The sequence below is a fragment of the Hippocampus guttulatus genome, chromosome 15, assembly GCF_054856545.1.
Source record: "Hippocampus guttulatus isolate MCC_2025c chromosome 15, RoL_Hgut_1.0, whole genome shotgun sequence".
NCBI lineage: Eukaryota > Metazoa > Chordata > Actinopteri > Syngnathiformes > Syngnathidae > Hippocampus > Hippocampus guttulatus.
Genome location: NC_141275.1, coordinates 3,773,916 through 3,787,257, shown reverse-complemented (window position 1 = coordinate 3,787,257; position 13,342 = coordinate 3,773,916). Strand labels below are relative to the sequence as shown.

At 43.0% G+C, this 13,342-nt stretch overlaps 2 protein-coding genes across 4 annotated transcripts; one reads left to right on the top strand and one right to left on the bottom strand.

Moving 5' to 3' along the window:
• On the top strand, positions 1-4,822 carry crx (cone-rod homeobox). 2 transcript variants are annotated; one of them, XM_086131374.1, is made up of 4 exons: positions 1-415; positions 1,744-1,895; positions 2,479-3,145; positions 3,811-4,822. In XM_086131374.1, exons 1-3 carry the CDS (start codon positions 319-321, stop codon positions 3,115-3,117), a joined length of 888 nt encoding a protein of 295 aa, XP_085987500.1. In that variant the 5' UTR covers positions 1-318; the 3' UTR covers positions 3,118-3,145; positions 3,811-4,822. The 2 variants fall into 2 exon arrangements, with proteins under 2 accessions (XP_085987500.1, XP_085987499.1); XM_086131373.1 differs by having other exon boundaries at positions 2,479-4,822.
• A 3,411-nt stretch (positions 4,823-8,233) lies between these two features.
• h3f3c (H3 histone, family 3C) lies at positions 8,234-12,790 on the bottom strand. 2 transcript variants are annotated; one of them, XM_086130963.1, is made up of 4 exons: positions 12,652-12,790; positions 11,359-11,503; positions 10,959-11,112; positions 8,234-9,437 (listed from the first exon to the last, which is right to left on the bottom strand). In XM_086130963.1, the coding sequence occupies exons 2-4, from the start codon at positions 11,484-11,486 to the stop codon at positions 9,309-9,311; spliced, it is 411 nt and encodes a 136-aa protein (XP_085987089.1). In that variant the 5' UTR covers positions 11,487-11,503; positions 12,652-12,790; the 3' UTR covers positions 8,234-9,308. The 2 variants fall into 2 exon arrangements, with proteins under 2 accessions (XP_085987089.1, XP_085987090.1); XM_086130964.1 differs by having other exon boundaries at positions 12,666-12,773.
• Positions 12,791-13,342: the final 552 nt, after the last annotated feature.

The window sequence follows — 13,342 nt, the reverse complement described above, 5'->3', positions numbered from 1 at the left end:
CCTATGCGGGGACGAACGTATTCAGTTGAGTATCCTCTCCTCTCGCCATCAAGTCAAACCCGAGGCCGCCACACCTGTGCTGACATCCTCAGAGGAAGAAAAACAAGAACAGTTCGGATGATGCTCGCCGTTCACCATTTTCCTCCAAACTGACCGTTACAAAGTGAAGTTTTTTTTTCTTCCCCTAAAAAGCGCAGGTTTGGAATCACGGGAATTCAGTGAGTTAATTGTCGCCTCAGCTGAGGTCCTCGGCTGTTGCGTTGCGTCCATCCCACACGCATAAACAAGAGCGTCGGGATTTAAGAGGCTGCAGTCAAGATGATGTCCTACATAAAACAACCTCATTACACCATGAACGGGTTAAATTTGCCCGGCCCGGGAATGGACGTGCTGCACACAACCGTCGCTTATCCGTGTAAGTAAAAACAATACCCCACCCCCCCAAAAAAAAAAACCCATATGATTTTATATCTCTTTAATTGTGCTTCTTTGCTTTTCATTCTCGATTGATGACGTAGCTTTTGCGTAAAGCCGCGCGTAAATAACCAGAAGCGGTTATTTAAATGTTAGGTTAAGGCGTAATCTTTATGATGGCAATTGAAATATTTGATTGTTTGTACATGTTCATTGTTGTTCTTATTATTGTATTGACAAATGAAATGTTTTTGATTTGTAGGATGTAATATTGTGTCAAATGAAAAATAAAAATAAATAACCATAAAGCCAAACGAAATAGACATATTTAATTTTTGAAACGAAAGTTAATGTTTAAATCTGCTCAATGATGAGAAGCGTTGACTTGGATGAATATATTTTTGATTAAATGTTGTATTGGTATGATGTACGTCTTGAACTAAGAAAATCGCCAACTATTTGAACAGAACGGGCAATTGCTTATTTTTTGTGTGTGTAGCCCGACTTGAGCGGACAAGTTTTTTTTTAATTGTTGTTGTTATATGCTATACATTCTTCACGTTTCTTTTCTACATCGCCAAAACAATGTATGCGTATTTAACCATAAATACGGTTAAGTTAAAACAATTAGATGACAGTAAAATAATAGACAATTAAATTGTAGCTATTTAAATTCTATTTTTATCTTTCGTTTTAAACTTTAACGTGAGTCAATGTGACGTAATTAGAAAAATAATGTCCTGATGTGTAGATCCGCTTTAGACAAACATTCGGGCTGTTTTTAAAAGATGAAAAGCAGATTCGATTATCAAATTGTAAATCAGAAAAGGGTTGAACGGGTTTCTATTTCTTCATTCACCCCTGCAGTCAGTTTCCCCGAAGATTCAGTTAAATGTCGCTTGGCATGCGACTGAGACACTCGGCGAGGCCAAATCCTTCTTCTCACGTCTTCCTCACTTGACTCGTTCTGAAACAAATACTCTGAGGCGTTTGGCCGTGGCACCCCGGAGGACAAATAATTGGGACTTTGACTGCGCAAACTAAACTCTAGCGAGTAAAGTTTTTCTCCCTCTCAGGGGGAAACTGACACCGCGGACTTGAATATTTCAGTATAATGAGCAAATACGCGCGAAACGCTCCCCGCAGCAAAGTCAAGATCACTCAAGGAGATTCCCAACTGTCTGTGTGTTTGTTGTCACGCCGATCTGCTTCAGGAAAACAAAGGGAGGGGAGTTGGGTAGAGGGCGGGGGTCAGCGAGCACGTCACGTGACCTTCAAGAAGCTCATCTGTGTGCTGACACCTCCCTTTTTTATCCTTTTTATCTGAAGCCACACCCAGGAAGCAGCGACGGGAAAGGACCACCTTCACCAGAACACAATTGGACATCCTGGAGGCCCTGTTCTCCAAAACCCGATACCCGGACATCTTCATGAGGGAGGAAGTGGCCCTCAAGATCAACCTGCCTGAGTCACGTGTGCAGGTGGGGGAGGGGGGGTATAGGTTATAGAGCTAAGACATTAGCACTTAATCAACATGCCTCCTGAAACGAATTGAATAATCCAAATTGGCAGAGAATATTAGTAATAACATTGTAATTACAGGTTTTAAAACAATGTATTTTCAATGAGGAGTCATTGAAGTAGTCACTGACATAATTTATTTGTTAATTTCAATTGAGTCAATTTGAGTGGTTGTTCAGGTTTGTCCTGTGATTTTTTTTAGGGGGGGGGGGCAACCAATCTTGGGTAAAGTCACATTTCCAGTTCCCTGCAACCCTGAACAGGATATTAAGCACTATAGGAAAAGAAGGAATGGATATTTAAGTCACTTTTTGGTTTTCCCATTTGCCCTAGACTATGGCCTCCCTCCTTATTGATTAAAAGTCCCAGTCTGTCATTGGGGTATGGGGTTTCCTAGGACTGACATTTCAGCAACAAAGCTTGGCTCACTTCCCATTACAGTTTTGAAGAGTGAGGTCCTTAAAGGGTCCAAAAATACTCCATAGTGGACTAAGGAGGCAGGAAAGTGCTTCTCTGCCAAACTCTCGTGTTGTCTGTGTCCAGGTGTGGTTCAAGAACCGACGTGCCAAGTGCCGTCAGCAGCAGCAGCAGAGCAGCGGCCAGTCCAAACCCCGCCCCCCCAAGAAGAAGGCCTCTCCAGTCCAGGAGGCCAGTGCCCCCGATCCCGTTCCGAATCCTTCCGACTCCTTCAGCCCCTCGTCGGCCCAGTCGGGCTCCGGCCTGGTCCAGAGCTCCGGCGCGGGAAACACCTCCGTGTCAATCTGGAGTCCGGCCATATCACCCCTCCCTGACCCGCTGGCCTCCTCCACAGCCCCCTGCATGCAGAGGCCCTCACCTTACCCGATGAGCTACGGCCAGCCGTCGGCCTACGCCCAAGGCTACACCAGCACCACCTCCTACTTCACAGGCCTGGACTGCAGCGCCTACCTGTCCCCCATGCACTCGCAGCTCTCGGGCACCGGGGGCGCTCTCAGCCCCATCACCGTGCCCTCTATGGGGGGCTCCCTAAGCCAATCGCCCGCCTCGCTGTCTTCGCAGGGCTACAGCACCGCCTCCTCCCTTGGCTTCACCTCGGTGGACTGCCTGGACTACAAGGACCAGCAGGCCTGGAAACTGGGGTTCACTACAATGGACTGCCTGGACCATAAGGACCAAAACTCCTGGAAGTTCCAGGTCCTCTAGAAAGCACCACAGGGCAGCGTCCAGTTTGGTTAGTGTGAGGCATGCTGCTTATTTTTCTTTTGTATAAATTTAATTTCACTATCAGGCTAGCGTTGTAGGGAACAGGCACGTGCAAAGAATTTTTTAGGGGGAGATGCCCAAGTTAAAAAAAAAAAATGGCACCCATTGACAAAATTCTTTATACAAAAAAAAGTGCATATATTTATGTATTGATTTCTTTTCTGTTATGTTTTGATTTCTGCTCACACAACTAACACAGGTCGAAGAAAGTCTATTCTCTACATCCCTATTGAAATGCCAGATTTGGTGATATACAAAAATGACATCCAGGTAAATCATTTCATAACTTTTTACACCATACGTTTTAGGGTGGGTCAAGGTGGGCGCCGGAAATCGGCAGGTACACAATTCTCACAAAGGACTCGAAAAAAATGTCCTGAAGATATCAAAACATTGGCGGTGATCGATGACAGAAAGGCAAATATTGTTTTTGTTTTTAAAAATACTGATAGAAAGGGCACTTTTTTTCCATCCAGAATTTAAGGGCTGGTGCACAAGCACCAATCAGGGTCTGTGCGTGCACGTGCCTGGTAGAGAAGCTCTTTTCCAGCCCGATACATTTGGACAGCAAATGCTGACAGGCTACAAACCGATTTTATAACCACAGGATCAAAAAGCCTTTTTTTTTTTCAGTTTGTAGGAGGCCTGCACAAGAAAACAAACTGAGAGAACTCCTTCGTTAACACGATGGACTCGGCGAGTTAAGGAGAGCTGCAAACGTCTCGACTTTCAATTTCTTTGGATTTCTTTCTTTCATTATATGTCATTTGTTCGCATCGATGTATTCTTGAGCGTTTGTGTTCAGTTCTACGGTGTTTTGCGTTTAGTGTCATCGTCCAAATTCGGTTTGACAATTATGACCTTTCTGTTTTTTTTTTAGTTGTGTGTCATATTAAGACGGTTTGTTCCTGTTAGGTAGAGGTCAGTATGAACACATCATGTTCCGGTCAGGTCCAAAGCGTCATGTTCGTCATTTCCTCGGTCCGTCTTGGTTATTTTTGTTGAGCTGATTCTGGAAGTGTCCCAATCCTCTTAGCCACCCTTCAGCAATGCCCTAAGTGAATTACATGGGATTATTGCCCTATCCTCCTCTCTTTTTGTCTCTGTCACCTCCTCTCCTTCCTTTTCCCAGCTCTCTTGCTTTTTCCCCTACGTACTTCTTGTGTTGCTTTTTTTTTCTTTCCAGTTGCTATTTGTGTGTCTTCTATTTGCATGCCATTTATGACAGTTTCTTGAGTCATCGAACTGAATTCCTTTTCACAGTGGCTCAAACATTTCCCCCCCCCCATATCACTATATGAATCATCCCCTTCTTTCCACCCTTGCCACACTCCTCCTCTGACAATTTGGTAATCCCGCCATGACCTGATTACCGCCACACGAATGTCCAATGCATCCAACAACATGTTTATGTTGCAAATGCCATCCCGTCCAATCCTTCCAACTCTAGATATTCAATGACTTTTAATGCATTTAATTTGCTATGTTTCTAAATCTTGATTGATTTCCATTTCGTTTTATTGTATTGATGCGTAGAGGTTTTATAAATTCATTTTGGATGTGATTTCAAAAAAGAACAAACAAAAAAAGTACATTAAAATGACGTCGGATGTAATCTTCACATGAATAATAAAACCGGATTATATTTGTTGCTTTTTTTTTTATGTGGTTTGAATTTTTTTTCAGGATGATTTGCAAGAAGAGAAGCGGGCGACCAGCACTTTTTTTGCACTCTGCATTGACTTAATCCCCGTCTGTGCACAATGTAATCTCTTCCTCCCCCCGCTCTCCTCCCTTCCTCACTCTGTGGTGTGATTGGTTAATCCCTGCATCTGGGCACCCTGATTGGTTAACCTCTCAGAGAGGGCACATTACATTTGTTTTACCCCTTTACACACGCACACGCACACGCACACACACGTACACACACACACACACACACACTCACACACACAGAGGGACAGACAGACATTTGTACTGTAATCCCGGGGAGGAGCAGATGTGATGGGGGAGGGACGCACAGGGCAGAGCGAGACGATATATTTCAGTGTATGTGCGTGTGTTTGCGTGTGTGGACAAAAATATTACAAATCAACCTGATGCAGGAATGATACAAAAAAAGATAAAATAATTATTATCAGATTGTGGCCCCTAAAAACTGCGTTTAAAAAAATAATGTATTATTCGTTACGAAATGACTTTTCTGATCACAAATATGGAGAAAACAAATTTGGATTTTGTAATCTATTAATTAGGGCTTCGCCTGTCCAATCAACCTCCACCAAATGTTAGGATATTTTAGTTGCATAAGTATTACATTCATAGCTAGTTAAAATCACACATTGGTTATGAATCGTGGTTCAACAGAATTATTTTAAAATACAAACTCATGTAACAGGCCGGCGGCCCGGTAGTCCAGTGGTTAGCACGTCGGCTTCACAGTGCAGAGGTACCGGGTTCGATTCCAGCTCCGGCCTCCCTGTGTGGAGTTTGCATGTTCTCCCCGGGCCTGCGTGGGTTTTCTCCGGGTGCTCCGGTTTCCTCCCACATTCCAAAAACATGCATGGCAGGTTGATTGGACGCTCTAAATTGTCCCTAGGTGTGAGTGTGGGCGTGGATGGTTGTTCGTCTCTGTGTGCCCTGCGATTAGCTGGCAACTGATTCAGGGTGTCCCCCACCTACTGCCCGAAGACAGCTGGGATAGGCTCCAGCGACCCTAGTGAGGATCAAGCGGTTCGGAAAATGGATGGATGGATGTAACAGGCCTGGATAAAAAATTTTATAAATGATGGTACCCCTAGAAAAGGCTGAAAATTATTTGACCATAGGGACTTGTTCAACCAAGGTGTGTCTTGTAGTTAGCACCAGAGGTGTCTTTACATTTCTAATCCACAAGTGTGTATTACATAAAATATGGTCCAGAGGAAGCCAAGGAAAGTGTTTTTTTAGGAGATTAGAAAGATAATTATACAGATTAATATTAAAGGGAAAGGCTATTAGACCATCTCTGAGGTGCTTGAACGTTCCAGTGACCATATTATTTAGAAATTTAAGATCAATAGGACTGCAGCAAACTGCCCTGAAAATGGCCATCCATCCATTTTCTGTACCTCTTGCTAATGAATTCCTTGAAAACTGCTATAGTCTCTTGTTAAGTCTGACAGACCGAGTTGTTTTGTATTTCAGTGCAAAAAAAAAAGAAGTAATTTTCCACTTGTCCTGGAAGCAACGGCTCTCTCTGTCATCTTTGCTTTTCTTCGCTTCAGTCTCCTTTTTAAAAATGGGCTAGAAAAGGTCACACAAGGGTCATGCAGCTTGGAAATTCAGTGTGGTGTGCTCGGAGAGGCAAAGTACACTTTGAGCATATTGCAAAATGCTCCCAGGAGCAAGGCCACAGGTCTGCTGACATTTTACAATCATCCATCCATCCATCCATGCGTCCATCCATCCATTTTCCGATCCGCTTATCCTCACAAGGGGTGCTGGAGCCTATCCCAGCTGTCTTCGGTCAGTAGGCGGGGGACACACTGAACCGGTTGCCAATCGCAGGGCACACAGAGGCGAACAACCATTCGCGCTCACACTCACACCAAGGGACAATTTAGATTGTTCAATCAGCCTGCCATGCATGTTTTTGGAATGTGGGAGGAAACCGGAGTACCCGGAGAAAACCCACGCAGGCCCGGGGAGAACATTCAAACTCCACACAGCGAGGCTGGAATTGAACCCACAACTTCTGCACTGTGAAAATGGCCAGTGGAAGAAAATTTATGACAAATTGAAGAGACAGACAATGCAAAAGGTGAAGGTACATGAGTGTCAGATTCGACTATCCATCATAGTCTGAGCCAAAGTGGACTGCAAGGAGGACACCACTGTTTAAAGTAAATAATAAAAATGGAATTTGCTAAATTATGTGTTAACAAGAAATAAGGGGAACTTTGTTTTTAGCAAATCTCATCAGCTCTATGTTCAAAGATGCAAAAATGAAGCAGACCAAGAATAACACACAGTCCCGATAATATGAAGCTCTGGGGTTACCTTGCTGCATCCGGCACATGGTGTCTTGAATCTGTGCAGGGTACAATGGAATGTCAAGACTATCAGTCTACTCTCATGCAGTCCAAGCTTGGTTTTAGTCGCAGGTCATGGGCTTTGCAACAGAATATTGACCCAAAACACAGCTAAAAATACCCAAGAATGGCCACAAGCAAAACATTGGACTATTCTGAAGGAACCTTACAGGAGTCGCAATCTAAATCCGATTGAAGATCAGTGGAACGAGCTGAAACATGCCGTCTGGAGGAAGCCCCATTCACACTCGAGACAAACCGGCGCAATTTGATCGTGAAGAGTGGGCCAAAATACCTGCTGAAAGTTGCAGAAGTCTAATTAAAAGTAACAAAACCGTCTTGTTGCACTAATTGCCTTTAAATTATGTACAACAAAATACTAAGAGTACCATTGTTTTCGTCCAGGCCTGTTTCATGAGTTTCAGTTAATTCACACTGCAGTTTTCAGTGAAACCACGAATCAAAAACGTATTTTTATTAGTTGGTTCATTTTCCTATTTTACTCTATTTCTCGTTAGGCTCAAGTTATATCTGCGACCACCGGGTTTTCTTTCATTAAGAGCGGTATAGTTGTACTAATAATGTCCGCGTGTCGCTCTTTCGTTTTTTCGGATTTCCCCTGAGGTTACACTGCCACCTGCTGGCACTTCCCCATGTACCGCAACAGTTTGAATTTAGCTAACTTTGCCAACCACGTCACTAAAACTTACGTCGTGGAATTTGGCTTCAGCATTCCGGAAAACAAAATGAAGCAATTCCTTCCAGTTGGCAAACGTATTTTTTTTTTTAAAACATTGACTTTACTTTTTAGACAGAATTATCGAAAGGCAGGGTATTTAGTAAGCAAGTAACTTTGATTTACAGGATACAAAAATGACTCCACCAGCGATCTGAACACACCGCAGTTCTTGTAACTTATGTACTGTTAGCAAATCATCACATGAGTGTCACTTGAGCAAAAGAACCAGACCAACTTTCAAACGTTTCTTTTTAACATCTATTTAATGCTACCATGAGAAATTTGGAAAATACAAAGTTCAGCTTATTCATACATTTGAAAACCTTGAGCATTTACCCAAAAATATAAAATAAAGCGAGGTTATACTGTGTATTACAAATTATTGAGAAAGGGACAGAACTGCGGAGAAGTGAGAACCTCAATTCTATGTCAAATTATGTGTGCGTGCGCGCGCGCGTGTGTGTGTGTGGGGAGGGGGGGGGGGGTGGTCCCAAATCCAAAGAAAAAAAGGTTTGACCAACAGCTAACGACCGCTGGTAAAACTTCTCTCCATAGTGGCTGCGTTTTGCAAATACAACTCTATGTTGGATACAAGTCCTTCCTGATTTTCAAATCATTCTTGCAAAAAAGGGGGCGGGGAGGGGGGAACCAAAAAACTTTTCACTATGTTTGCGTTTCCATGCTTTGACTCTCTGTAAATGGAAGAGGATGGGATTATTTGTTATGATAAGTAAACAAAAATCGACACCGTATGCATAAGATTATTATTTTTTGCTTATTGATTACATCTGGTTGAAAAGATCAGAGTTCACACATGCACACAAACTGACTGCTCGCACAAATTCCAGAGGCAGAGATGTGCTTTCAAAGGGTAGCGCAAGGCGTCACGCTGCTGGTGCGTAAGGAGATGGGGGGCTGATGACCGACGAGGTGGGTGTAAAGTAAGACAGGGCAGAAGTGTCAGGACTAGTTTTAATAGCACCCTGCTGTGGAAGTTGCAGCTCCCCTTAAGCAGACTAGCCCCTCTGCTCACCCCCGTCTGCAGCTCAGGAAATCCATGTGGACCCAAAGGTGTGACTGGTGTCTGGATATGCCCCCTCAAACCCAGGATGGTCGCACACTCGTGCCAATGTTCGTCTGATCTACATCTTGTCTGTGCACTAAATAGGTACCCTAAACATTTGGTGAAGACAAAGAAACCTCAGAGACCACACATCGACAAAATTCTACCGCTTAAAAGTCTACCGAGAAGCTGGGAAGGGGAATCAGGGGGAGGGAGTGAGGATGTAAAGAAAAAGACAAAGGTCAAAAGGTGCCTTCTAAGCACGCTCGCCACGGATTCGGCGGGCCAGCTGGATGTCCTTGGGCATGATGGTGACCCGCTTGGCGTGGATGGCACACAGGTTGGTGTCCTCAAATAGTCCCACCAGGTATGCCTCACTGGCTTCCTGCAGACACACACGCAGACAAAAGACACGTGTCCACATTTTGAAATTTGAATATGTGCACACCTATGTTATTATAATTGAAGGGGAACCCGTCCGTTTTTATCCATCTCAAGGCGCGGCTATTTTGCCACTTGCTGTTGACTGAAAATTACATCACAGCCAATGGACTCAGCTTGCGAATGTCACATGACCAAAACCAGAAAACAGGTGAGCTGGGATTGGTTACCCATGGACATGCCGGGAACAAAATTCGGGCCAGCAATATGCGGTGACGGTGGCTGTCACTTGCCGAAAAATAGACGATCGGGTAGGTTGGAGGGGAGGAGGGTCAGGGTTTTGCTGGCTGATGTGTTAAAAAGTTCTCGCGATGGGCCGAAATGTAGTCGGCGACGGGTTACGGCAGTACCGTATCCAAAAATAATCGCAGACGGGAGGAAGGTGCCGGCCATTATGCCCGGGACCGGCCTGTAAATACACCAGCCATTTGGGGGGATAACATTTTTCTGAAATTCCCGATGGCCACTCCACCCCGGTCGTTACCTGAGCCCTTTGGCACTGTGATGTCATTTTCAGTTGACAGAAAGTGGCAAAATGGCCGCCCTTTGAGATGGATAAAAATTGATGGATTGTGCTACTTTTTCATCCCGTACCTATTCCACAGACGCAATATTAATATTTCTCTCTCTCTCTCTCTCTATATATATATATATATATATATATATATATATAAATATTTGTGTTTAGATGAGTGGGGGTTCAGCACCAGCTATTTTCAGACCCTCCTTTACCCGATCACGTGATTTAAAAAAAGCATACACATGTACCATCCAGAATGTTTGGATTCTTAAGACATGAAAAAACATCCTTGGCATTGAATAAGTAAAAGACAACTAGCAATGTAACCACAACTAAAATTGAAAAAACAAAACATTTTTGTTCAGAAAATAAAATAAAAACAAGAGTGCTTTTCAAATTAACAAACTGAAACTCCATATTACATTTAGACATCTAACTCAAAGTAACGATAGTGAAAATGTCCTTTGCTTTTGTCAATTGATTTCATACATTTTGGGGTTTAATTAAAATACAGTATATGTATTCGAATATTAACACTCGTACTACCAGGATTTCGAAACTATAAGACCTATCGTCCTTTTGACGGCCTGGGCTCTTGTTGCACTCCGACGATATAATCGCCTAAAATGATCATTACTCACTGCTTGAGTCACTATAATAAAGGTTTTGTTTATAAAAATTATGTTTTGAGAGTCTTTTAATGTAAATTATGTCATACAAACAAATGAGAAACAACAGCTCTCACGCTGCGTGCAAGGTTAGCTGTTATTTAAGAAATTGTTTGGTGCAGAAGAAAAGGAGATCGAGAAGACTTTGCTGCAGTTTACTTTGAAGAAGTAAATAGGAAATATGGCCATACAAAACAACTATTTGTATTTTTTAAAAAAGCCCCCAAAAATAAAAGCTATCAGAAAAATTTCAAAACTATTATAACCAAACACAAACCTGCAGAGCACCAATTGCGGCGCTCTGAAAACGCAAGTCAGTCTTGAAGTCCTGCGCAATCTCTCTGACCAGGCGCTGGAAGGGCAGTTTACGGATCAGCAGCTCCGTTGATTTCTGGTACCGACGAATCTCTCTCAGAGCCACAGTACCGGGCCTGAAAGAAAATACCAAGCAGCCTCTAATTACTTACTTTAAAACTCAAAATAACATCCCCCGTCTGACAAAAACCTTCAACATCCAATTATAACGTACGTGTCGATAAGTGAGAAGTCAGCGCATGTTTTGAGTCAAACAACAACATATATTTTCTCTGCATTCTGTCATGTTGCCAGATTTCTCCAAACTCTTAATATGATCGACAATTTGACACATCATGATTCCTATTAGCTGCACAGGTTACCTGTAACGATGGGGCTTTTTGACACCCCCGGTTGAGGGGGCGCTTTTGCGTGCAGCCTTGGTGGCCAGCTGCTTGCGAGGAGCCTTTCCTCCTGTGGACTTACGGGCGGTTTGCTTGGTACGAGCCATGACCACAAAGTATCAACCTAGAAGAGGTATTAGAGGTTAAGACTCATATGTAAGAAATTAGATACTTACACATAACGCATTGACAGCTCTAACATATGACTTCATATTGCATTTAAATCACAGCATTATTTTGTTGAAATAATTATTCGCGCACAGCTCCACATTTACGGCGATTAGATTTCTTACGTTCCAATAACTTGGGTTTGGGGAAATAAACTCACCGGAATGGATTAACCTTGAAATGAGTAAATGCAACTCAGACGTTCAACTTTCAGTTACGCTTGCGAGGTCAAATAACAAGGCGGTGATAGAGTAATACGTATATTCGCACGAGTTGATATGACGTCACACAGCAACCTCGTTTTACCGTCATCCAACAGTTGGGAGATTCCGGAGCACACCAAATGTGACAGTTGCCACTGTGACAACGTAAATGCGCCTGGAAGTATCGTTTGGTTACAGTCTGAATTATTTCATAGCTGTGACGGTATTCATACGTGTGTTCTTTGCGTGAATTCAAGAATGTTTCTTCGTCGTCAGAATTAAGGCTCGAAGTTTTGAACCGTCATTTTTCATAAACTGGCAGCTTGCAGAGTCTGGTAATAGTTGACCATTCGTCGTTCTTAACGGGTAAAACCCATCCATAAATCTTGTTTATTCCTCGAACTGGCCAGTATACTGTGACGCTTTGAAAGGCCACCAATCAACGTTGTCTTATACTTGCTGAGAACCAATGACCTGGAATGTTGCTGTTGTTGGGGGCGGAGACATCGATTTATCGCTCGCCTCCTAACCTCGGGATTTATGGCCGCATATGAAACGTTAAAGGCTATTAACATTGAGCCGGACACACGACATCGCCAGAGGTCCACAGTTACAAAGACTATCACTAAAATGTAGAAAACATGTATGAGTGCCATTAGATCACGTGGAACGGCCGCTGAAACAAAGCAGTTGGATAAAATAGCCGACGAAAAGAACACATACGTCGCCGTTTAGTAGCACTGAGCCGTTTTCCTCACTTGTGATGGGGGGGGGGGGGGGGCTGCTTTTCCGCTTCATCGTAAACCTCGGAATTAGACGACGTTTTTAAAACACACTAAAATCCGATCCCGATAAATTTTACACACAACGTGCAACGAGCGTCTCTGTATGAAAACCTCACCAGATTTCACCCACCAAGGGCAATTTTAAGCGCCGTTTCCAGCAGTGACTCGAGCGTGTTGTTGCAGTGTCAGATATTTACTATCTCGCACACAATGGAAGCGCGACGAGCAAAATGGCGGCCGTGTCAATCATGTCTCCCACAATGCAACTGCCAACGAGTGTAAACAAACATTGGAGTTGCACTTGATTTACCTCATAGCACCAAACACTGACAACACCACGATAATTCCAAACCATTATAACATTATATATTATTGTAGCGAGACATTCTATAGACTGCTTGATTCGCGAAACAAAACCGAGAAAAAATGGGCACGTAGTTTGGAGGAATAGTAACTAAATTGAAGGCAATGCTTGTCAAACTAAGAATCACGTTTTTAAGTGTAACCCGATAAAACCCCAAATAACAGGCTGGGTGATACATTTCATCTGCTTGTACAATCAACCTCAGTGTTAACTGTCAAACATGACAGAACTTGTCAGCATATATTTGTTTTGGAAGAAATGTGGAATGGCGGTAGACTAAACATTATTTCTGATGGTTACATTTTTGCTCGTTTTATTTGTTTGAAGTATTCATTAGTGTACAGTATATTAAATTTAAGTATTATGGTGTTTTAAATCCAGTTCGGTTTAAATATAGGTGGAAGTGTTGATATAAATCAAATATAGCACATTGGCAAAGCAGG

What these genes read in the sequence shown, in the direction of transcription:
- h3f3c (XM_086130963.1), bottom strand. Translation starts at nt 11,486, where the DNA reads ATGGCTCGTACCAAGCAAACCGCCCGTAAGTCCACAGGAGGAAAGGCT. An exon ending in AAAAAGCCCCATCGTTACAG is followed by an intron (nt 11,113 to 11,358) that starts GTAACCTGTGCA and finishes ATTTTCTTTCAG; the next exon opens with GCCCGGTACTGTGGCTCTGA. An exon ending in CCGCAATTGGTGCTCTGCAG is followed by an intron (nt 9,438 to 10,958) that starts GTTTGTGTTTGG and finishes GTGTGTCTGCAG; the next exon opens with GAAGCCAGTGAGGCATACCT.
- crx (XM_086131374.1), top strand. Translation starts at nt 319, where the DNA reads ATGATGTCCTACATAAAACAACCTCATTACACCATGAACGGGTTAAAT. An exon ending in CACAACCGTCGCTTATCCGT is followed by an intron (nt 416 to 1,743) that starts GTAAGTAAAAAC and finishes TTTTATCTGAAG; the next exon opens with CCACACCCAGGAAGCAGCGA. An exon ending in TGCCTGAGTCACGTGTGCAG is followed by an intron (nt 1,896 to 2,478) that starts GTGGGGGAGGGG and finishes GTCTGTGTCCAG; the next exon opens with GTGTGGTTCAAGAACCGACG.